General features: G+C 37.5%; 2 protein-coding genes across 6 annotated transcripts in view; one reads left to right on the top strand and one right to left on the bottom strand.

Moving 5' to 3' along the window:
* Positions 1-6,820, top strand: part of LOC135125787 (mucin-2-like) — a 32,961-nt gene extending 26,141 nt beyond the window's left edge. Inside the window, exons 7-13 of one of the 2 annotated variants that reach the window (XM_064051473.1) lie at positions 54-2,657; positions 3,005-3,373; positions 3,699-4,544; positions 4,598-4,648; positions 4,709-5,656; positions 5,724-5,857; positions 6,377-6,465. In XM_064051473.1, coding sequence (XP_063907543.1) covers positions 54-2,657; positions 3,005-3,373; positions 3,699-4,544; positions 4,598-4,648; positions 4,709-5,656; positions 5,724-5,837 — 4,932 coding nt within the window. In that variant the 3' untranslated portion in view covers positions 5,838-5,857; positions 6,377-6,465. Of the gene's footprint in view, positions 1-53; positions 2,658-3,004; positions 3,374-3,698; positions 4,545-4,597; positions 4,649-4,708; positions 5,657-5,723; positions 5,858-6,376 lie in introns of both variants that reach the window. The other variant, XM_064051481.1, reaches the window with a different exon arrangement.
* Positions 6,821-6,996: 176 nt separating this feature from the next.
* Positions 6,997-13,987, bottom strand: LOC135125764 (DNA-binding protein D-ETS-4). Of its 4 annotated transcripts, none has more exons than XM_064051438.1 (5): positions 13,708-13,987; positions 10,346-11,297; positions 9,683-9,837; positions 8,951-9,074; positions 6,997-7,945 (listed from the first exon to the last, which is right to left on the bottom strand). In XM_064051438.1, the coding sequence occupies exons 1-5, from the start codon at positions 13,744-13,746 to the stop codon at positions 7,602-7,604; spliced, it is 1,614 nt and encodes a 537-aa protein (XP_063907508.1). In that variant the 5' UTR covers positions 13,747-13,987; the 3' UTR covers positions 6,997-7,601. The 4 variants fall into 4 exon arrangements, with proteins under 4 accessions (XP_063907508.1, XP_063907517.1, XP_063907533.1 ...); XM_064051447.1 differs by lacking the exon at positions 13,708-13,987 and adding an exon at positions 12,417-13,651; XM_064051463.1 differs by lacking the exon at positions 13,708-13,987 and adding an exon at positions 12,087-12,404.
* Positions 13,988-22,669: the final 8,682 nt, after the last annotated feature.

Below are 22,669 nucleotides of genomic sequence, written 5' to 3'. Positions count from 1 at the left end.
TAATTTGGCAAAACAACAAGACTTCGCATAAAACTGAAAATTTCTTCCCCAAGGTATCGGCATCCCAAACCAAGACCACGGAAAAACCTGTTTCGATCATAGAAAGAATCATTAATTCCATTACCGCCATTTCCACGACTGAGGTACCCGACGTGACTAAAAAGACGACTTCCTCGTACGAGACCCAGACTAAAGAATCCGCTATCTTAAAGTTAGCCACCAAAAAATCGACAAGACTTGACAAAATCCCGACCACCCAAAAAATTCCCACGGTGACAGTGACTAGCGAAAAACCCACCACTATCATCGAACGAATTCTCAGTTCTTTGTCGGCTATCCAAGCTGATAACACAACGGACACTAAACATTTTAAATCGAAACAAGTAGGTACAAACTTTAATACAATTAGTTCTCCGTCCACAACACCTCTCACTAGAGTGACTAAATCTACGCTTTATGCACCAATCAGCACCACTGTGAATCCTTTATATGCATTAGATGAGATTTCGAATGAACAAATTTTGCAAAAGCGCACCATAGATAAGTTGTTAGCTCTCCTCAACACTTTGGCGTCGCCGAGCCCATACCCCACACCATTAGTTGTTGTTACACCGAAAACCACCAGTTATGTAGTTGGGACTGGTGCCATTACCACAGCAACCACCACGACAGCAGCGACCACAATCGTCGGTAGTACTACCACTACGACAACAGAACCTACTACTACTACCACGACGACTCCAACACCTCCGCCCACAACAACCACGACATCAACGACAAGCCAACTGTTCACGAGTCCAAGTCCGAGCGTGTCGTTGAGCTCAAGAGTAAACGTTACGCCAAATCCGAACGTGACAGTGAACACAACTACGATTTTACCGGCGGTACGGTACACGACAACTCCGACATACACCACACTTTCAACACAAGAGCCAACAACATTTATATTTTCAACGACAACTCCATCTTCAACGTCAACTCCATCTTCAACGTCAACTTCACTTCCAACATCAACACCGACACAACCACCTACACTTACATCGACTGAGTTTGGTACAACGAGTTCGGTATTGAGTACCACAGAAATTTCCAATGAAATCGGAGCGAATCCTTTGTCTTTAGACTTGGGTGTTACTAGTTTGTCTAGTGTAACTGAAACACCGTCAAGTACCGACTCTTCGTCACTCACTTCTCTAAGTTCGGGATCAGAATCAACAACCACAACTCCTTTTGATTCTTCAACACCACTCAGTTCGACTTTAGCAACTACTGATTTTGCTATTGATAATGAAAACAATGTTGTATTTCCGTCAACTTTACCAGCTCTTATCAATTTTGAAGTAAGTCCAGGCAGCGTATCTGTTTTCTCTGCTAATGACATCTCTAATGCTATAACACCAGACGATATTCTTAGTACTGTAACCATTTCCGGTAGAGCTAATTTTCCTGAGTCTCTCACAAGCACTGAAGTCACAACTGCCTCTCAAACTACTACTCTTACCCCTAATTCTACTGACAGTAACACAACCATTCAAACTAGTGTGAGCGTCGAAGGTCGTTTTGGTGATTCTAACGTGACAGAAAATAGTACTTCTGTCACTAGTACCACACCTTCTACTACTACAACTGAGGGTGTCACGATGGACCTCAGTACACTACCTTCGATTACCACTATTCCTCCAAGCACTACAGTGGCTAGTAGTACTTCATCTTCTAGTACTACCGATAGTCCTAGTACGACGACTGCAGGTGCTGTTCCAGTTCCTCTTAGTGCAACAGCTGTCGATACTGTGGCTGATACTACATTAGCTCCTGATAGTATTACGTCAGCTCCTGATAATATGACATCAGCTCCTGATAATATGACCTCAGCTCCTGATAATACGACCTCAGCTCCTGATAATATGACATCAGCTCCTGCGGCTGCTACAACAGTTGCCGCGGGTGGTACAACAACTCCTGTTGTTACTACATCGGCTCCTGATATCACTACAACAGCTCCCGCTAGTGCTACATCAGCCCCTACTAGTACATCAGGCCCTGTTAGTACTACGTTAGCTCCTGCCAGTTTATCAGCCACTGCTAGTACTACATCAGCTTCTGTTAGTACTACGTCATCTGCTGCTAGTACTACATCAGCTCCTGCTACTACCACATTAGCTCCAACCACTACTGATTCCGCCGCTGCCAGTAACACCACTCAGGACATTTCCTCTAACATCATCGACACGACCGATTTGCCCGAAAAGTCTAATCAAACTAGCACTGTCAGTCCATCAACTAATATAACCTCCAGAACGTCGGGTCGTTCAGGACGCCTTTTGAACATAATTCAGGACCCCGTTCAAAATTCTATCGAAAGCAGTACCGGCCGCAGCAAAGACTATTTTATCTTCGCCGTCTTGAATAACAATACTGTATTACGCAAACGACCGAGTAGATTCCCGAATAAAGAAACACCTTACCTTGTTGTCGGCGTGTACCCTAACAATACCATAGTGAGAAAGTTCCCCAATGGTTCCTTTGTTCCAATGGAACCTATCATAAGGGTAAGCGGATTCGATACACGCGAAAATCCTCCACCCTTACCGGAAATAACCAGTAACCAAGTAACACCTGACCAGGGCAGCCGACCGGATAATAAAAATCTTCAAACGGTATTCATTGTCAATAACTTTTCGGTGCTTGGGCTTCGCCGCTTGTTTCATTTGTTTCACAGGTCACCTGATCTCAACAGTTGTATCTATGTTGTATGTATGTACATACCATGGCTTTTGAGTGTCTTAATTTCTCACGCTTGTAAAGTAGATTATGCACAACTAATACGTATAGTGTAAGTTCAGGTGACTTAGAAAAATAAAGAACCGTCACTGTCACAATTTCAAGTTCTTTATTTTTGTTAGTTTTATCGTAACAGTACACATCACGCCATTAACACAAGACCATCAAGCAGGGTTTGACAAGTTCTGTCATGTCCTGAAAAAACATAGCTTTCTTTTTGTAGGTCGAACAAAATACTGTACCACCATTTGAGGCAAATCCGTTGTCTTTAAGTAGTGTAAATAATGCAACAAGTACCACCGGAACTACACCTAGTAGTACCGCTCCTCCGGTTCAAGCGAACCCATTATCAATTAGTAGTAGTAGCAGCACAACAACTGAAAGTAGCACTTCTACCAGCACTATTAGTAGCAGTAGTAGCGCAGCTCCAACTACTTCTACGACTTCTGGTACTACGACAACTAGCACTGCTCCCACTGCCACTCTGCCTACTTTGACTGAAATTCTGAACGGAAGAACAGTGCAAGCTTTTAACAGCATCATAAATATCTCCGATCTTAGTAAAACGCAAACGTTAGACGTTGACCCAATGGTAAGTAGTAGTTATAAGTGTGCACACTTCTTTATGGTTTCTATGTTTTGATAGACAAATAGAGTTATAAATGCGGACGAACTTAAACATAAGACCAATGTTATTTTCCGGTGGAAACCCGTGACAAGTCCGACGTACTATTTCCAACAAGTAAGGGCAAAAGCTCTAACGATTGACAAACTCACTGTTCTAATTGTACTAGACAACAAACATAAATCATGATTACTGTTACAAAAATAACGTTTGACATACTAATATCGTTCGACTTAACACGTATTTCTTTTTGTTAATTACGCCACTTCAATCAACCGTGATACTGTTACAGAGCAGAGTTGTCACCACAACCTTACCGACTCCAACACTTTCGAACAGAATTTTAGACGATCCAGTTCCATCTACTACATTTGCGGTACCAACAACGACCCAGCAGTCAACTACAACTACCACAACTGCGGTACCCACCACCACTACAACAACAGTCAGAACGACTACTACAAATCCACCAACAACTACTACAACTGTGCCTCCAACAACAACCACAAATGTTCCAACAACGACACTTCCTCCAACCACTGCCACTCTTGTTTCTACAAGAGGAAGCACAGTACTACCTTTATCGCAACCTGCCACCACTACATTCCGAACGACTACTAGTTTTCCATCGACCACTTTCTTCCCACAGTTTTTGACAACCTTATTTTCTACTCTTCGTCCGGGAAGAATAACAACTGAGGGACCTGTTGAAATTATAACTCCGATATCGAACAGAGCACGACCTACTACGACTCCACGAGTTGAAATAAGTACCGGCGGTGATTTAGCCACGGCTAGTAGTACCAGAAGGACGATTCGAACGACAACTGAGATACCAACAACCACGATTCTTTCTACGTTACCAATTAGCACTACGGTTAGAAGTAGAAGACGCGGTACCACCACACCTATTACCACGACTCAACCTACGACTACTACTGTGTACACCACAACCGTACCGAGTACGAGCGCGGGGAGAAACGCCAGGAGAAGTACCGCTCCTCCAGAGATAACGACCAACCCAACGAAAAAACTTAAACAATTAACAGAACAGCAGAAGAAGGATCTAGAAACGTTAGCACAGCTAGAGATGGAACAAGCCGCAATTTTAAAACAACTGGCATTTTTAACCAACTTGGTAACCATTTCACAGTTTTTCAAATCATACTTTATTAACCTTCGTTGTTTTAGAATTTCGCCAATACGAAATCAACAACGGAGAAAAATGATTTAGCAAACAGAGTAAGTTTTTATCTATACGAAACACGACGTACTTTTACTAACCGAACAAACTTTTACTAGATCGTTGCTCTAGCCGTAGAACAAGACAAAGAAAGACAAAGATCTTCATCTGCTTACGTCCAAGAGAAACGCCAAGGCAAGAAAATCTCTGCATCAGGTGAACACACTGTCGAGCAACTGGTGAGACAACTGAGCATTGCAACTCCTTCGACAATCACAACCGAGTATGGTAACAGCAATGACGCCATCATCGCTGCCTTACTAAAAGATCAAGGAATTGGTCCCACAACACCAAAAGTCCTGGAAGACGTTTACAGTCTGACAACTACAACTACGAAGAAACCTAGAACTACGACAAGGAGACCAGGTCCGCTAATGCAGAGTTTGAATTGGTTGCTCAACGTTTTATCTCCTCCTGTTCCTACGACGAAAAGACCTAAGCCTAAACCGAAACCAAAACCTAAGCCGAAGCCCACACCCGAAGAGAAACCAGAGGAGTTGTTGACACACCAGCCAACTCATATAACTCCAGTGGTAACTGCAGCTCCACGTCAGAATATTGTTAGTTCTTTGTCGCAGAATGACATTCAGAAGTTGATTAAGCAACTGGAGAACATACAAAAAGATCCACAGAGTGCGAAAGAGTTAGATTTTTCGTCGATTCAGAGTCTGCAGACCTTGATTAATACGGAAGGAGGAGTTAAAGTTACGTCTTCTGGAACTACTGGAACCACGACTAGAGAGACTACACCTATGACAACTCCGAAAAGAAAGGGTAAAAGTCGCGTTATTAAATCTACTACGGTAGTTCCTGCAAGCGTTAGCAACAGCATAACCGAGGAAGATGTAGCTACGACCACCACCAGACCTAAGGTCACTTTACAACCAGTCAGACTGAGACCAGTCCCCGGAATCGAAGATGACGACACTCTGGTTAGAGGACAACTTATCAATGCTGCAGTGAACGTCACAAGAGCTATTTCTTCATTTTTGGGCACCGCATTACAGGTAAAAATCACTAATTTCGTTAAAACTCTGTAGATTAGAACTCTTTTCTTACTAATTGTTTTTACAGGATGCAGCTCGACAGTTTACAAGACTTTTTGCAAACGGTTCTACTGATTTGAGAAATTCTCTCGGTTCTAGTTCCGCTTTGACCAATTTAACGCGTTTTAGCGCGACTAGTTAGGATTTTTAAATTATAAAATGGTAAATTATTGAAAGCATGAGCACGTTCAAATAACACAAGTCATAATCTCATCCATCGATTGACATCAATTAACTATTGCGAGTTGTTCGGAAGCATGTTCATGAACTAAACCATCTTTTGTAGTAAGAAGAGCAAGAACACTTTTCACATTTCAGAAAAAAACTTTTACACACGTCACACTTTATTTTGTTTTTCTTACTTCAACACTAGAACTGACTTCATTGACGATTTTTGTGTGGCTTGAGCGGTTAGAACTACACAGACACTCTATTTTTGGTTTAATGTTATAAAATTAGAACAACAATTAAAGTCACACAGAATTCTATGTATAAAGACTGTAGACTACTCCAAGGATACATTTTTGCAAAGCTGTGTTCTTTTCATCTGTTCAACTTTTTTCCAATTCTTTCTTCTTTTACAAATCCTTGGAGCAGTGATTTCCATACTTCTAATGCTTCATTGTATAGCAGCTACAAGGTGTAAAAACGAACTGTATTCATGATTAATTGCTTTTGTAGGGTGCTGCTACAGGATTCCAGTCCTTATTGGGTTCCGGATCTCGCGTAGTAGGCTCTCTGATGCAAGTTTCTTCAAACACTTCTTCTAGACCAGGATGAAGAACAAGTGCTATAATTTAACTGTTACTTATTTATTGTGTTAATTTGCATATACTTGCTCACTTTATTTGTTGCATAGCACGATGGACAGTTTTAGATTCATGGGAATGTTATTAGTCAACTGATTCGACGTGATAAATTTTTTCCTATTATTGTTTTTTATTATTTTGTTTTATTTAAGTCTATTGTTTTAGTCATAATCATAGGCAACCAGAGCTGATAGAAAATACTCCAAAAATTTATTTTATTTTGCTTTTGTAAATAAGTCTGTAAATTATTGTTATTTTATGTTAGGCTTTTAACTATTATTTTAACATTAAACTGTAAATACACTGTAATTAAATATTAATAATAAATTAGTAGTCACTGACACTTCTCTTTTATTGTGTGAATTCTTTATCTTTTGTCTACGTCGCAAGCTGTCGATGTATTTTGGGTTGCCTAGCATTGTACAAACGCGGCCAAAGAATAATGATCAGACACCTCGTCAGACACGTATTAGGTAAAAGAGCAAAGAAAAGTTCAAAAATAATAAGATTTATTAAAATGATTTATACAATAGATCTTTAAAAACTATAAAAATAAACATACAACATGTTATCAAAGCGCATAAAACAATTAACAATAAATTAAAATTAACAGTTATAAAACTCTAAACACTAACCACAGCAATATAGCACCTGCTATATTCTGAGTACTTATTTGGATTGCTCATGAGTATTCAAATTAAAAATATATTTGTTCATAGAACTTACTTACTTAATATATCATAGATATATGGGACCAAAATCACCGATTTTCGAAGCTCCTGGAGACAAGCGCCACCCCTTACGGTCGTCGAGCTTCAAAAGCCTAAACCCGAGCATCAAACAACCGCGAGGTACCACTCTAACTCCCCCACAAAGCTCCTACTCTTCGGCAAATATTTTACTTAAATTATGTCAAAAAGTTTGGAAATTACCTTCCGCATCTTGAACTTATTTACATGAAAAAAACTTTCGTAGTAATACCCTACGAAAGACCGATTCACTTGCATTCTGATAACTTCAAAATGCAAACGAAGACCTACACCATCCCCGCGTTAACCCCTAACAATAAAATAAATAAATTATGTACAACGACTGTCTTACAAGTTGTAAGGATGGCAAAACTGGTAGACCAGCCTCTGCGAGCGTTCCGTCTTCTTCATGATCCCCTTTTTATAGTACTGCCTTATCGACCTACTCAACTTGTCGTAGTTCATCGCCGGACGGTTCTTCCGCTTCCCCCATAACCGCGCGACTTTGACAGAGTCCTCGATTTTGAAGATCCCCTTGGACCGGTCCAGCCACCGAATGCAGGAACCGTGAGTTTGTGGTGACGCCAACAGTTCCTTCAGGAACTGCCACAAATGGATATGGGAACCCCCCGCTCTCGAGGTCGTGGGTCTGGTCGGATCGGCCTGAGATGAAGAAGCTTCCTCATCGTCATCTGCAACACAAAGACTGTGGTAAAAGGAACGTAGGTAAATTTCAAGGGCGACCAGTTTAAGAGATATGATTTTATTACGAGTTTAGTAAATGGTATTAACGCCATAAATGTGGCGAGAAACGTGCGCTTTTAACCTTTCACATTCTTCGGAAGGGTCAGATTGACTCGCGATAGTTGCAGAAGTTGAGGAAATTGGATACGTATTGATGGAAGATAGCGCGCTGACTCTATAGGTTAAATGTTAACTCATTAATTCGAGATTCTCGTTTGGCCAGTTTTTTGGCCAACCCATTGTCTAATTTAGAGTGGTGCTAAACTGGAATCGGACAATTTTCATAAATAAGTAATGTTTTTAATATTTAAAGCTCCGAGGAGGTATGCCAAACTTGCCAAAGTCTTGCCGGATCGATTAAACTGGTTGTTAACCGGAGATGGATGAAATATGGCAACGCAAAAAATCTAATTTGGTTTAATTATGATTAAATTTATTTTTTGAGACGGCTGAGTAATTTATGCACGATGCTCATTATCTGATGATTTATTTTTATGGCGACTCTTCAAGAGCGTCTTCGGTTTAGTGACTGCTCCACTAAAATGTTCCAAAATCAGCAAACTAGGTGGCGTTGTTGAAATACAACGAATTAAGAAACTAAAGTCCCTGTGTATGGTCGACTTGAGTGACTTTTGTTTAGGCGAAGTACCGCATGGTGAAAATCTGGTGTGAACCGCGGGCATCAGCTGCTAAAACAAGGTCGCCTTCTTGATGTAAACTTGGCTTAAAATAAGCGCATGATGTACCGAGCAAAATTAAATGTTAATATCCATGCCTCGCTAAAAATAAATCACGTAAAGTTTACATTTACATTTTTATGGAAATTCCATATTTTCTTACATCTTCTATTTTCGTTTTAATATTTTACTAGTGTCCTCGGTTTTGACCTCGAGCGCACGCTTATAGTTACGATGTGTCAAAAGTAAAGGTAAATTTCCGATGATCGAACTTACCATCCGACATGTCCCCACTGGACGCGTTACTGGACGTGGTCTCCGGTTGCCACTTCATGCTAAGGTCCTCTTCCGAATAGGCTGCTTTCCATATTTCCAGCTGGGCATGCAGGATCATTCCGCCCTGAAAATCCGCATAAAAATAAATATTCAGCGAAGGTGTTGAAATTCTAAGATCGAAAGGTCAACGCTAGCAACAAGAATACAAATGACTCGGCAAACGGGTATGCTTTGAGACTACAATGATGCCAGGTAGAACGACCGAATTAATAACAGTGTAATTATTGTACAAGCATCCATTAAAACACATTCCATGTTTTTTTATTTGGTCAAGTAGGTCAGTTTGGAAAGACTTTCTCTCGGGCGGCGAACAGCGATAGGTCCTCGATGGATGCACCGAGTAAAGGACGTCCGATGACATTGCCCCAGGAACGCGTTAAAATTGCTTCTTGTACGAGATTTCTCAATTAGAAATTAAATTCAACCGCAACGAATGTCATTGGATGACGCACCGTCGTTACGAAATGCATTTTCCCACATCGTGACTAAGGTAGTAATAGTCAGAATTACGCACTGGTTAAAATTAATACAGCAATTAGTCTGTTTACAAGAGCTTGTTTGCGAGCTCTTCTGTTTGTGAGTCGCGTCGTCGAAACCGTTATGTTCACCTCACTCGAGACGACCTAAATTTTTCACACCCATGCCAACACACATGAAAGTAAAATTGTGTACCTGCGGTGACCGCCTCGTAAAATCTTCCTCGGACAAGGCTGCCAGACTGGAGCCGTTCATCTCCCACTGTTCGGGAAGAGGTTCAGCCAGGCCGAATTGTCTGGAAGTCCACTGCAACCACGACAAGACATCAGCGGCACTCCATTGCGTGGGATCTGCAATTAAGGCCAAGTACGACTAAAAAACCGTTTAATACATGCATCCAGATCAATATTTACTTTCACGAAACGAGAAAAATCCAAGTGGAAACTGACTGGTATTTAGATTTCTCTTGTTTGTAGAAAGAAGTGCTTAAAAATAGCTCAAATGCTCCGATATCGAAAATAGACACGTAAACCAATGCGTGCAAAGTTCAAATTTGCGAAAATCGTCAAAATAACTGGACCGGTTTTTAATAAAAGTCGATCGACACTCCTTAACCTTCAGGTGGTAGTGTTTTAGAGACGGAATTACGCCGCTAAATTATTCCACATTCACCCACACAAATGGATATATCCCAATCGTCATGCGTTACGTTTGTACAAATTATCAACATTCATCTGTACTTCTTATAGAATGTTAGGTGTGGTAGCGCAAGGTCACCGCTTCGTGATAAATAAACCATTGTTCTTAACCCATTGGGAAAAAATGATGGGTGGAGCCATTAACTAACAACTAACTCACCTGGAGAGATACCGAGCGCCGTACAAGTGGTGTCCACGTCTTTCTTCATCTGCTCGATCGCTAGATTGAACACCGGTTCTATGTTCTCCCTCATCAACTCCCTCTGTGCGCTCTCGTCGGGCTCCTCCATCTTGATCTCGCCCCCGATGAACCCAAAATCGATGGGCCTGATGTTAAACTTCTTCTGGAAACTGGTGTCCCGCAAGACCTCCCGCAACAATTGGTGGTCCTTGGGCTTAGACACCTCAGCCTCCGGCTGACTTTCCTTGAAGTCGTCTTCCAGCAACCGTCTTAAGCTTTCCGAATCCTGGAAACTACTCAAGAGGTTCCCGAAATCGACCGTACTCTCTTGCTTGATTTGTTTATCCAAGACAGTGTTTTCCAGCAATTCTAATACGTCGCTGTTCTCCGCTTGTTGTATGTTTATTTGTTCGGGTGACGATAAGCTCGAGTAGCTGGTGGCAGGACTCGTCGGTGACGAAAACCCGCAAGGCGAGAGAAAGTTCTCCTCTTTGACCCGATAGGAATAGGGAGAACTGGGATAGGGTTCCTTCTTGACGTAGTGGAAAAAATCATCGACCGGCGACTGCGAGTAGTGCGAGCTGGGGGACGGGGTGTACAGCGAGAGTTCTGGAGAGCTGGGGTAAAAGTTGGCCTCGCTGGACTGCCGGTACGAGTTCGGGGACAAAATCGGCGGTACTTCCAGGTACGAATTCTGCGACTTCTCGTCGTCTGGCACCAGCAGGGTCTGGAAATCCGGGCGGAAGTCGTCTTGTTGGGGTGAGTTGGGGTAGAACGTGGTGTAGATCTTGGGTTGGACTTTGTCGAAACTTTGACTGAGGGATGGGTCCAGCTGCTCACCACCCGGAAGGAGGGACAAGTCGAAGTTGTCAGCGTAATTCGTGTAGTCGCATGGTGGGGTGAACCCAGCTGATGGAACAGTTTGTGGCATCTGCAACAAAACACTCTATAACAAATCTTGGTTAATTGGAGAACGGTACCCAAAAATAGATATGACATTAACAATCACCGAGGCCGGTGATCTCTTCAACACGACTCTTATTATGTGTGTGTTTAAGGCTGAATTTGGCCGAGGTCGATTCTACACATTTCCTCATTCGAAGCTTGGTTAAATGTCTTTGCTCATCTTAATTGAATATGAATCATCGACTCTCGCAAAAATTCGTAGGTTTTAATTAATTAATAATAAATCTGCTACTGCTATAAATATCGCCAATAAAAATGTCACATCCTGATTCTTTAGGAAAATCGCCAAGGATACAAACAACATACCTCTTGAGATGGCTGAATGAAGACTGCGGATCGAGAATGGTTTTTGATACTGACTTGGTGACGTTCGAGCCATCTGCTTTTGTTTATTTTACTTTATATTTACGCGCGAGGGATAAATTTAGATTAGAATAACAATGAAGACATATTTTCGGCAAATTATTGACGCCGCCAGATTCGCAGACACCTGTTGGGGGAAGTACCACTAAATTGGGCGCTCGCGAGACGTCAGAGCTTTCGGTACTTCTCTGTTCCCTTTTGAGGTATCAATGACCTTACGGATTAAGGCTATAATTTTGCTAGTACTATACTAGCTGCTCAAGTGTCACGGTTGTAGAGGTTAAGGTTAAAGGTGGACATATTTTCGGTAAAGTATGGGCGTAAATAATAGATAAAAAAGGTACTTTGGTGAAGCGTGGTGATACAAAGAGTAAATTAAACAAGTACGTACATGGTACCAGTCCTGTGTTGTGCGATAACTTAAGGGTTAAGGGTTAGGGTGCACTAGTTTGTGCGGCTGCTTGGCGGGCGTTTATGGATGGAGGTACGACACCGATAAACCGAAATCGGGTACGTACATGGTGGCTATCCTTTTGGTACTACGATACCGACTGCTCAGGTTCGATGACTTCGGGGGTTAAGACCGTGACGGCTGTGCCTAGACTGGTCACTTCTTTTAGGCAGTACCATTTTTGTTAAATTTGTAAATGTTCTACATGAATAATCGCCGCGGTGACCTTGCTTTCGCTAATTTAAAAATCCAATCAAAACCGAAAATTACCATTATTCCTCCTCATTGTTCCTCAGGTTGATCTCCCGCGACAAAATCACCTCACGCACACGCACCCAAGATGTGCACAAACCCGAACCACGGACCCAACTAACTTCCTTCTTAGTCTAACATCTAAAAATTCGGAATGCTCCCTCTCTATCTATCTTTTGGTTCACCTTGGTCAAAATATCCTCGATTCACTGCATTGTCAAGGAAGGTGCTACGTCACTCTTTTATCCTTTTCGGGATCGCGGCGAGACGTATCTGCTACCTTTGTTACTCGGAAATTTCATTGCTTGCCTATTACGTCACCTGAGCTTTACGCGATCGTACCGAAATGTGAATTTTAATTTATTCCGCAATTAAGCGGCGCTGGAAAAACTAATGCGCGGGTTGATTAGCACAATTTGTGCTCAAGGAGCGCAAATATTTTCGAAATTCGTCGCGAGGACTTTCTCCGGGAAAATCCGAGAGTTACGTAAACGCGATTTTGGACATGGACTGGAGGCGCGTCCATCAGGCTCCAAGGCAACGGGTTTCCCGAGAAGACGTGATCGGACTGCCTCTCACTGCACGTGTGCCTGCATTTCGTAACAATTTTGGAATTCGCTGGAACTGCACAGGAAATCGCGGACACACCCTGAGGAGTCGGGTGTCCTCTTGTAGGAGGTCGTGCGTCTCCAAGGGTCATCATATTATTGTTATTTTCGTTATCGAATATGGTGCAGTCGTCGACCGCCTCTTCGTCACGGAGAAAGTGGTCACCTCGACAAGGATCTCTTGGATATTTCGGTTTCACAATGGTGATGACGCTAGTGGTTTCCGTGAAACCGCGTGAGTCACAGAAAATCGAAATTTTGGTGGCTGGAACGGGTCTAGTTGCGTAAGCACCTGGATGTATTGTTCCAATTAAAACGTAATTACTCGCATGAAGTAATAAATATAGTTATTATCTCCGCGGTGATATTTATGGTCGTGCTTGGCAATTTGCATTTTAATCGAGTAGAAAAACGAACAATGTCAAAACCTTCCATTGTCGGAACGCGGTAACCTTCACATTTTCGCAGCCCAAAATTTGCCAAAATTTTTGAACCATAACAGAACGGAAGAGGGAAAACCCTATTGTTGTACCGAAACGCCACATCATCGCGAAGCTCAGCCAAATAATCCTGATTACATAGCAACAAAATTAAAATTCTTATCGCACCTCGCGCGATATTTTTACCCAAATCTGACCTCTGGGTCTTTGGGCGAGATAAAACCGAGAGTCGTGCTCGACATTCAAAAAAATTCCACTTACCGCTTCTTCCATGTCTGCTTCCCTCGAAAGTAGAACCATATTGGGGGCACAAATCGCACAAAATGCTCAACGTTTGCTACATCCGCCGTCCGGGCACAGTGTTTTCGAAAAACTCGTCGCTTTCGGCAAAATTTTGACTTTTCGGGCTGAAAGTGCTAAGCCAGCGCGAAACGTACCGTGCTCGACGATTGCTATCGACTCAATGTTGGCACTGCTCTTCACGGCCTACTTTGCTTCTCTCCTCCAAGAAACAAGTGAAAGATTTAAGTGTACAGCCGACTTGACTAGCGAGCTTGGCTATTATCGTGTCTGAGATAATTGTTATGTGGCTGCATAAATTGTGTTGCGGTTTGCCCTTTCGGTGGTTGAGCGTGATAATGCTTTTTATTTGGAGCTGCTTGCTTTGACTTTATTTTTAATCGCCTTTCATTTCTGGAAACGACGTGAAAAATGTCATGAGAGTCGTAAAATAACAGGCATTTGATCAATGCGCGCTAATTGGGTGCTTGCGAGACGTTTCGACAAAAATGCCACTATAAAAGAGGAAAAATCTTCAGTGGGTCGTTAAATCGGTTGATCTGATTTTATTATGATAGATAATTTTATGCGATGCTAATCTAAAAAGAGTCATAAAATGCGAGCTGCTGACAACGTTTTGGTATCTAAATAAGCGAGTTTTACATTGGATTTTAGGACTCGTTTATTCGTCGCACAAGTGATGGCTACTAGGTGTGCATTCATTTTCTGCATGACTTAAGCCACCTGATACCTGAACTTAAAGTTTCAGTAAAAACTTGCTTTTTAAACATACAGTGTTTACTACATTTGCTCAGTTGAATAACATCTTATTTATATTTTAATCTCATGTAAAATATTATTCCTTCGAGAACTGAGTCTACAGAAACAATGTGATGAAAATAATTTACTCATTGCCAAATATTGCAAAAATGTAAATCTATGTAAATATTTTCTTATCTTGAAGTAGTATGAAATTCGCGTTGATAAACGCGCACATTCTGATAATTTCACGAGAAAGTGGCGAAATTTATTTTTTTTAATTTTTTATTTGGTATGCATTAAAAAAGTTCAAAGCTATGACGTTTGCTATTTGCGTGATAGTAGTAGATGGTTTAGAACGGTGAATTTCACATTTTTTTTTTAATATAAAACTGTTATCAGTAAAAATAACGTGGTTCTCAGGTGTGTTTGAAAGTTTTCGTTGATCCACAAAAAATAAATCGTAAAATTTTCGTCTGTTCTTTGTTCACGTGTTACTTTTTATTTCGCAATCAAAGATTGATTTTATTGTTTATTCTCACTATATTTAGATACGTAATACGTAAAAGTAAGACTTTCAACAATAATATAGATAGTGCTCAAGAATAGCCGTTTCTTCACACTTTTTAATATTTGTTTTAAAATGCACAGTTTGAATGTAACTGGGAAAGAAAAACAAAAACAGTTTTTTTTATTTTGATAAAATGTTTATATTTAAAAATAAGTAAACCGTTCTGTGATTTTTAAAAATGGAGATATTAAGTTATTTGAAGAGATGTGTTATAATTTTTTAGGTGACGTAGTCAATTTTTTTAGATGAATGAAAATGTCTAATAAAAATTCCTAATTCACTGTTCGTAAGTAAATGAAATTTCTGTTACTTAATTTCTGATGTAAATTGTATAACTTGTGAGAACAAATTTATTTTTACTCTCTGAGTAGAAGTTGGGGAATTATTGTACATCAGACGAACGGGTACTTGCACATTTTCTTGATGTTTCATGACCGCTAGAGTATGAAAATCAGGTCTCCTGTTTATGTTTGTCTGACTAACAATTTGATGCCGTCAGCTTAAAATTTTTCATAATTAATTAAATTTCCTAAAACAACATACCTCTACACACGATTTTTTTGTTTTTGTGACATTTTGTTGATTTTTTTCGTTATTTTTTTCAACCACCTTTTTCTTGTTAAATTTTTTGCTACCATTTTTGTCCTTTTTTTGACTTTTTTTGTCGATTTTTTTCCTCTGCTTTTGCACCGTTTTTCGCGACTTTTTTTGTCGACGTTCTTTGATTTACTTCTTTTAAGCACATTTTTTTGTTGCGGTTTTTAGCCCGTTTTTTTAGGCATTTTTTATAGTAGCCTCTTTCTCATTTTTCATGGATTCTTTTGGCGTCTGTCCTTTTGTTCTTTTTTGACATCTTATTGTAGTCATATTTTTTGATGATTTTTTTTGTCCACTGTTTTTGCATCCTTTTTTGCAGATTTTTCGTCATTTTTGTGGCATTTCTTTTATTCTCCTTTTTGCGACCTTTTTTGTCGACGTTCTTGATTGCTTTCTTTCAGGTGCATTTTTTTTGTTGTGTTTTTGAGCTACTTTTTAATTATTTTGTATAGCGATCTTTTTTTTTCAATTTTCATGGATTCTTTTGGCGTTTTGGCATTTTTATCGCTTTTTTTGTCCTTTTCTCATTATCTTTTTTGTTGTACTTTTTGTGACCTTTTCGACTTCTTTCTGGTAGCCACATCTTTTAGGACATTTTTATTTCGCACTTTTGTATTTTTTTTTTGTTACTTTTTTGGCGTCTCTTTTTATTTTCTGGATATTTTTGCGCGTTTTTTGGTCCTTTTTTATAATCTTTTTTGTCATAGTTACAGTTGTCTTTTCTATAGAATTTTGTATAGCGAGTTTTCTTTTTTTCTAATGATTTTTGTTACATCTTCTTTTTGGCCCCTTTTTTATTGCCTTATTTTTTGGTAAATTTTTGTAGACGTCTTTTTTTGGAATTGTTTTGCGACAGTTTTTTTCACCTTTTTTTGTCGCCTTTTTTGTCATTTTTCTTGTCCTTGTTAAAAAGTCGATGATTACAAAGTTTTATTATGAATAACTTGAAACACACCCATAGTGAACAATCCACACCTGTTCTTTTTTTAACTTTTAGAGGTCATTATAAAATAATAAAATTGGCAAAATCTAACTTCATAATTTATCTAAGAAACTAGATTTGTTTGATTTTACTTCAGGGGCGAGGAAAGTTTCGTCTAATTTAGACAACCTAAGAAGATCAAGTTAAAAATAAAAATGAACGAATCGCAGAGAAACATTTCTTGATGATATTAATATCAGTTCCGTCTCACGAGCAATTATACAGGACTTTATTTAAATCTCTGTAATTCAAAAAATCCTGATAATTTTGATAAAATTTGGTTTTTTAGTAGTGTCTCGTTTCCGTCTGTCTGTCTGTATGAATTTTTATTATACACGTAATCTTTCACGTTTTTTCTGTTTTGCACTTTTTCTATTAAGTTTCTCAATTTTTATTCTTTCAATTTGTCGATGTGTTTTCTTTTGTTTTTCAAATTTTTATTCGAAAAGTTAAAGAATTGAAAAATTGAAATATCGAAAAATTAAAAACCAGAAAACGAGAAATTGCAAACTCGAAAACTGGAAAATCGAAAAATTGCAAATCGAAGATTAAAGAAACGAAAAATTGAAACATTGAAAAACTAAAAATCGAGAAAGTTAAAAATCGAAAAATTATAAAATCGTCAAGATTGTAAAGTCGAAAAAGTGTAACAATGATCGAAAAATTGAAAAATGAAATATGCAGAAATTGAAAAAATAAAAATGGAGAAGTCCAATAATTTAAAAAATCGAAAAACGTGATATTGTGAAAGTGAAAAATTTTAAAAGTTACATATTTTTATCACATATTTAAAAACGAAAATTTGAAAAATTGCAAATCAAAAATTGAAAAAAGAATGAACTGAAAAATCTAAAAATAAATATCTAAAAGTTGAAAAACCAAATCGAAAAATTGAAGAAATAAAAAATTTAAAAATTGTAAAATTAGAAAGTTAAAACGTCCAAGTTGGAAAATCGAAAAACTGAAAAATCTAAAAATGAAAACTCGGAGAGTATAAAATTGAAGAAACAAAAAATCAAAAATTGAAAAGAGGAACAATTAAAAAATGTTTAAATGTTGAAAAACCGAAAAATTGAAAAATCCAAAAATTGAAAAATTTTACATTTAGAAAAAGGACTACAAAATAATAACATTGAAAAATCGGAAAATAGAAGAAATGAAAAATTGAAAAATTGCAAAATTAAAAGGTCCAAGTTGGAAAATCCAAAAACTGAAGAAACAAAAAATTAAAAACTGAAGAAATGAAAACTGAAAAAGAAGGAACTGAAAAATCTAAAATTGAAAAAACGAAAAATTAAAACATCTAAAGCTGAAAAATCCAAAAATTGAGAAATTTCACATTGAAAAAAGAACTATAAAATCATAACATTGAAAAACACAAAAATTACAAATCGAAAAATTGAAGAAATGAAAAATTGCAAAATACAAAAATATTGAAACGTCCAAGTTGGAAAATCGAAAAAGTGAAAAACCTAAAACTGAAAACTCGAAGAGTTGCACATCATAAAATTGAAGAAATAAAAAATCAAAAATTGAAGAAATGAAAATGAAAATATCTAAAAGTTGAAAAACCAAAAAACTGCAGAACGAAAAAATGAAAAACCGAATCGAAAAATTGAAGAAATAAAAAATTTAAAAATTGCAAAATTAAAAAATTAAAATGTCCAAGTTGGAAAATCGTAAACTTGAAAAATCTAAAAATGAAAATTCGAAGAGTTTTTTTCATCATAAAATTGAAGAAACAAAAAATCAAACATTGAAAAAACGAAAAATTAAAAAAAATTAAAGTTGAATAACGGAAAAATCGCAAATCGAAAAAAAAAAATCCAAAAATTGGAAAATTTCACATCGAAATAAAGAAGGACTGCAATATAATAACATTGAAAAATCGAAAAATTCCAAATCGAAAAATTGAAGAAATGAAAAATTGAAAATTAAAAGGCCCAAGTTGGAAAATCGAAAAACTGAAAAATCTAAAAGTGAAAACTCGAAGAGTTTTTTTTTTCATCATAAAACTGAAGAAACAAAAAATCAAAAATTGAAAAAACGAAAAATTAAAAAATTTAAATGTTGAAAAATCGCAATTCGAAAAATTGAAAAATTGCAAAATTAAAAGGTCCAAGTTGGAAAATCCAAAAATGAAGAAACAAAAAATTAAAAATTGAAGAAATGAAAATTGAAAAAAGAAGGAACTGAAAAATCTAAAATTGAAAAAAACGAAAAATTAAAACATCTAAAAGTTGAAAAATCCAAAAATTGAGAAATTTCACACTGAAAACAGAACTATAAAATCATAACATTGAAAAACACAAAAATTGCATCAGTTCCGTCTCACGGAGCAATTATACAGGACTTTATTTAAATCCCTGTAATTCAAAAAATCCTGATAATTTTGATAAAATTTGGTTTTTTAGTAGTGTCTCGTTTCCGTCTGTCTGTCTGTCTGTATGAATTTTTATTATACACGTAATCTTCAAAACTGCTAGACCGATTGTTGTCAAATTTTGTAGTTGAAATATCATGTAGATGGTTAAATGCTAGCCAAAATTTGGCCAATCATCCCCACCAACAATTGAATGACGTCATCTCAATGAACTGTATTTTGAAATGAGTTGAATGTTATACAAAAATATATTCCTATACTTGTAGTATATGAATCCGCTTTCATTTGTTTCACTTAGCGTTCATTTATTTTTAATATATAATTAATCCTTTTTAAATTTCCTTATACAGAGTGACTCAGAAAAATTAATGACTGAGTTGTTAAAAAATAAATATCCAATCAGATTTAGGAATTTAACTCGTTACTACGGAAATATGCAATTTAACGCCTTTTAAATTTCACAACTTTTTACAAGTTTAATAGGGGCAAAATCAGTCTTATCTTAGCAACTGCTATCCCCGCCCACCCACCCCCTACTTTTTCAGAGTTTATATCATTTGCCAAATAAAGTTTTACCTTTGCAAGCACGCCCTCTATTTTCTCTCTCCCTTCTGGCATTTGCCAAAATCAGTCTTATCTGAGCAAGTACTAGCAAGTATTACCTTCTAAGAAAATACAGGGTGGGTGGGCGGGGCTAGTACTTGCTAAGATGAGACTTATTTCGGCAGATGACATATCCCTGGGAAAATAGTGGGCGGGTGGGCGGGTCTGGTATTTGTTAAGATAAAACTGATTTTGCCCCTATTAATCTTGTAAAAACTTGTGAAATTTTTTATTGGTCAAATCAAGAACGAGTCACCCCATTTTCTCGAAGACGTGAAGAATACGCACGTCTTTATAAAATAAGATAAAATAAGAATTATAATATTCAGAATATTTTGTTCGATTGCGGTTTAATTAATAATTTTAGTCCTGTGTTTTGAGAAGACAAACTCATTCAAATCAAACTAATTTCTACGTGACACTCTTTCGATGTATAAACATAAATAAACACTTGAGCTTCAGATTGCTATTACCTAGTGCTGGAGGACATTTTATCACGTTAGTTATGTGCTTTAAATATATTCTACGTTGTCCGTACGACGCAAAGGCTGCATATTTTTATTGATCAAATTAAGAACCATTTTAAACTCTAACGATTCTGTAATCACTTGTATTTTGAGTTTGTAGTGGATGCATGACAGCGCAGACTCTAGTGACTCAGTGGTTAAGATTTTGCTTCCGAAAATAAACGTAATGACAACCATTATCCAAAAATAGTAATTTGAAGTGGTAGTTTTTAAGTTTTCTGTGATAACAGACTAAACGAATAATTCTTATTAAGAAAAAATATTAAACTATATATTGTCTGGTCCAAGAAAAAATGTTTCAAATATCTAATTTTGGTGCTAAAAATGCGACATTTTTAGACAATTTTCTAACAATACATTTCAGAGTTACAAGCGTTTCTATATTTAGAAAGCACTTAAATATTTGAAGTTCTTGTGTTAAGCTTTTCATAATAAATTGTCCACTGCCACTAAAAGTTTAAAAATAAAAAGAATATTACTCATAATAAAGAAAGCACAATATAACCAAGATGAAATATTTACTCTTAAAATCATTTAAATACAAATGATAAAAAGTCCATGAATATTCACATTACAAGATAACAGTGCTAAAACTGAAACCTAAAACTGGTAAAATTGGTTTTGACCATCTTTTGAATCACAAAAACTTATGCCGTCACAGCTCGTGTAAGAATCGTTTCTTTGTCCCGCATTCCTGAATTTTTAATCGAATTCGCTCCACGTGTTATGAACACAATGTAAATATGCGTTAGTTTCATAACTTAATCCCCAGCATTAAAAAATGATAATAATATTAACACCTCTAGACTCCGTTTCTCGCCAATTACAAAAACAGCAAAATCGCAATGAAATAAATTCTTAATCATTACTTTCATGGTACCACCGCGCGCCATTAACAGCTTTCTTTTTACCATGTCAGGCATATTGCATTAGCTTTCTCATTACTTTTTACAACTTTGGCGTCACAATACCTAATTTAAACCACATGTTATACTTGTAAATACAATCAAGCCATACCGCAGCCATCAACCATAATCTTTTTTATTTACGTTGGCAGATAATTACTATCGTTGGTTCGTCATCGTGGGGTGCGATTATTCCTCCTCATCGGAAGCGTCACTTTGCCCATCAATGGACCGGCAGCACGCTCGACCAACAATGCTGGCTTCCACTCCGTATTCAAATTAAGATATGCGGACCCATAATACATACAGGACATTATCTACAACAATGGCCATATTTGCTGGGTGGGTTAGCCACTGTTAGCTAATGCGACAATAAATTTCGCCAATCAAAACGCGGAACTGTTTTCTGTATTGGCGATTACCAATAAGTTAAAAGTGCGTGATTAATAGGAATCGCATTCTGCAATTTACATTTGCGTAGTATTCTGCGGCTAAACGGGCCGTATAATTAACATAATGACATAATAGGGCATTCCAGCATGGAAACAATGGTTTTAATAAGATGCAAAGACAATAATACTCATCGGTAAATCCAACGAGCTGCAGTTATATCGTGGGGGAATTAATAAGTTTGTGTGTGAAGATTTAGGTAAAAAGTGTGAAATTCCAAAGAGGACCGAAAAAATACACAAGTGGATGTTTGCTCAGGTTTTATGGTTTATGGAAATGTCAACGTTTTGACAACATTTTCATTACCATCGTCGAGTTAAGTGTGTGTTTATGATAATGGCTAGATTAACATTGAAAAAGTCGTTTGGAGCTTTCGGGACATAATTCTCTCGTAATTGGCTTAATTGGCTGTGCAGATTTGCCTGTTGTTATTGCAGGAATTAGATAATTATCGATAAAACGGCTTTGATGTCCAATATTAGATAATTAATTTGAGATAGGTGGATTTTCGAAAAGTAGGTTAATTATTACAAGGTCGTATGTATGGGAAAAATTAAATTAACTACCAAGTCCAGCTATTTGTGTCACGACCGTAAAATATGTGAGTCTTGTTATCTAGATAACAGCAAGAGCAAATAAGCACTTTACGCTTCGAATACATACACAATTTTTTCAACAGTGTCTTACGCAACTAAGAAAATAACTTAACCATAACCCTCTAGTCGTATTTTGCTAAATTGTCACCACATGAGAACGATTTTTCGTTCGTCAATTTTATTTTTAGTCTATTGCGATATAATCTTGAAAACTAGCGAACCAACTTTTTGACATTTTAAGTAACTTGAATTGAAAAAAAAATTGGTCGAAGTTATTTGCGAAAATAATATAGAAAGTACTAGTCACAGTGTAAGAGAAAACAAAAGAAAGTTTCACCTTCTTAAAAAAAAGACAGTTGAGGGCTCGAGAAGGTCTCACTTTAACAAAAAAAGATAGATGAGGTCCCCGAGGAGGTTTTACATTCTTTAAAAAATGATAGTTGAGACCCTCGAGAAGGTTTCGTATTCTTAAAAATGACATTTGGAGCCCCCGAGAAGGTTTCATTTTCTTAAAAAAAACTGTTAGTGCCCCCGAGAAGGTTTCACATTCTTAAAAATGACCGTGGGTGCC

Source organism: Zophobas morio, unplaced genomic scaffold, assembly GCF_036711695.1.
Source record: "Zophobas morio isolate AGI-343-1 ecotype UQ-CSIRO unplaced genomic scaffold, CSIRO_AGI_Zmor_V1 ptg000002l, whole genome shotgun sequence".
NCBI classification, from domain to species: domain Eukaryota; kingdom Metazoa; phylum Arthropoda; class Insecta; order Coleoptera; family Tenebrionidae; genus Zophobas; species Zophobas morio.
This window is presented reverse-complemented; position numbering and strand designations above follow the sequence as displayed.

Bases quoted from the DNA above. Each gene is read 5' to 3' on its own strand.
- LOC135125764 (XM_064051438.1), bottom strand. From the start codon at position 13,746: ATGGTTCTACTTTCGAGGGAAGCAGACATGGAAGAAGCG. The intron at 11,298-13,707 runs GTAAGTGGAATT...GTTTTGTTGCAG, and splicing joins AAGCAGACATGGAAGAAGCG to ATGCCACAAACTGTTCCATC. The intron at 9,075-9,682 runs GTACACAATTTT...GCGGATTTTCAG, and splicing joins TTACGAGGCGGTCACCGCAG to GGCGGAATGATCCTGCATGC.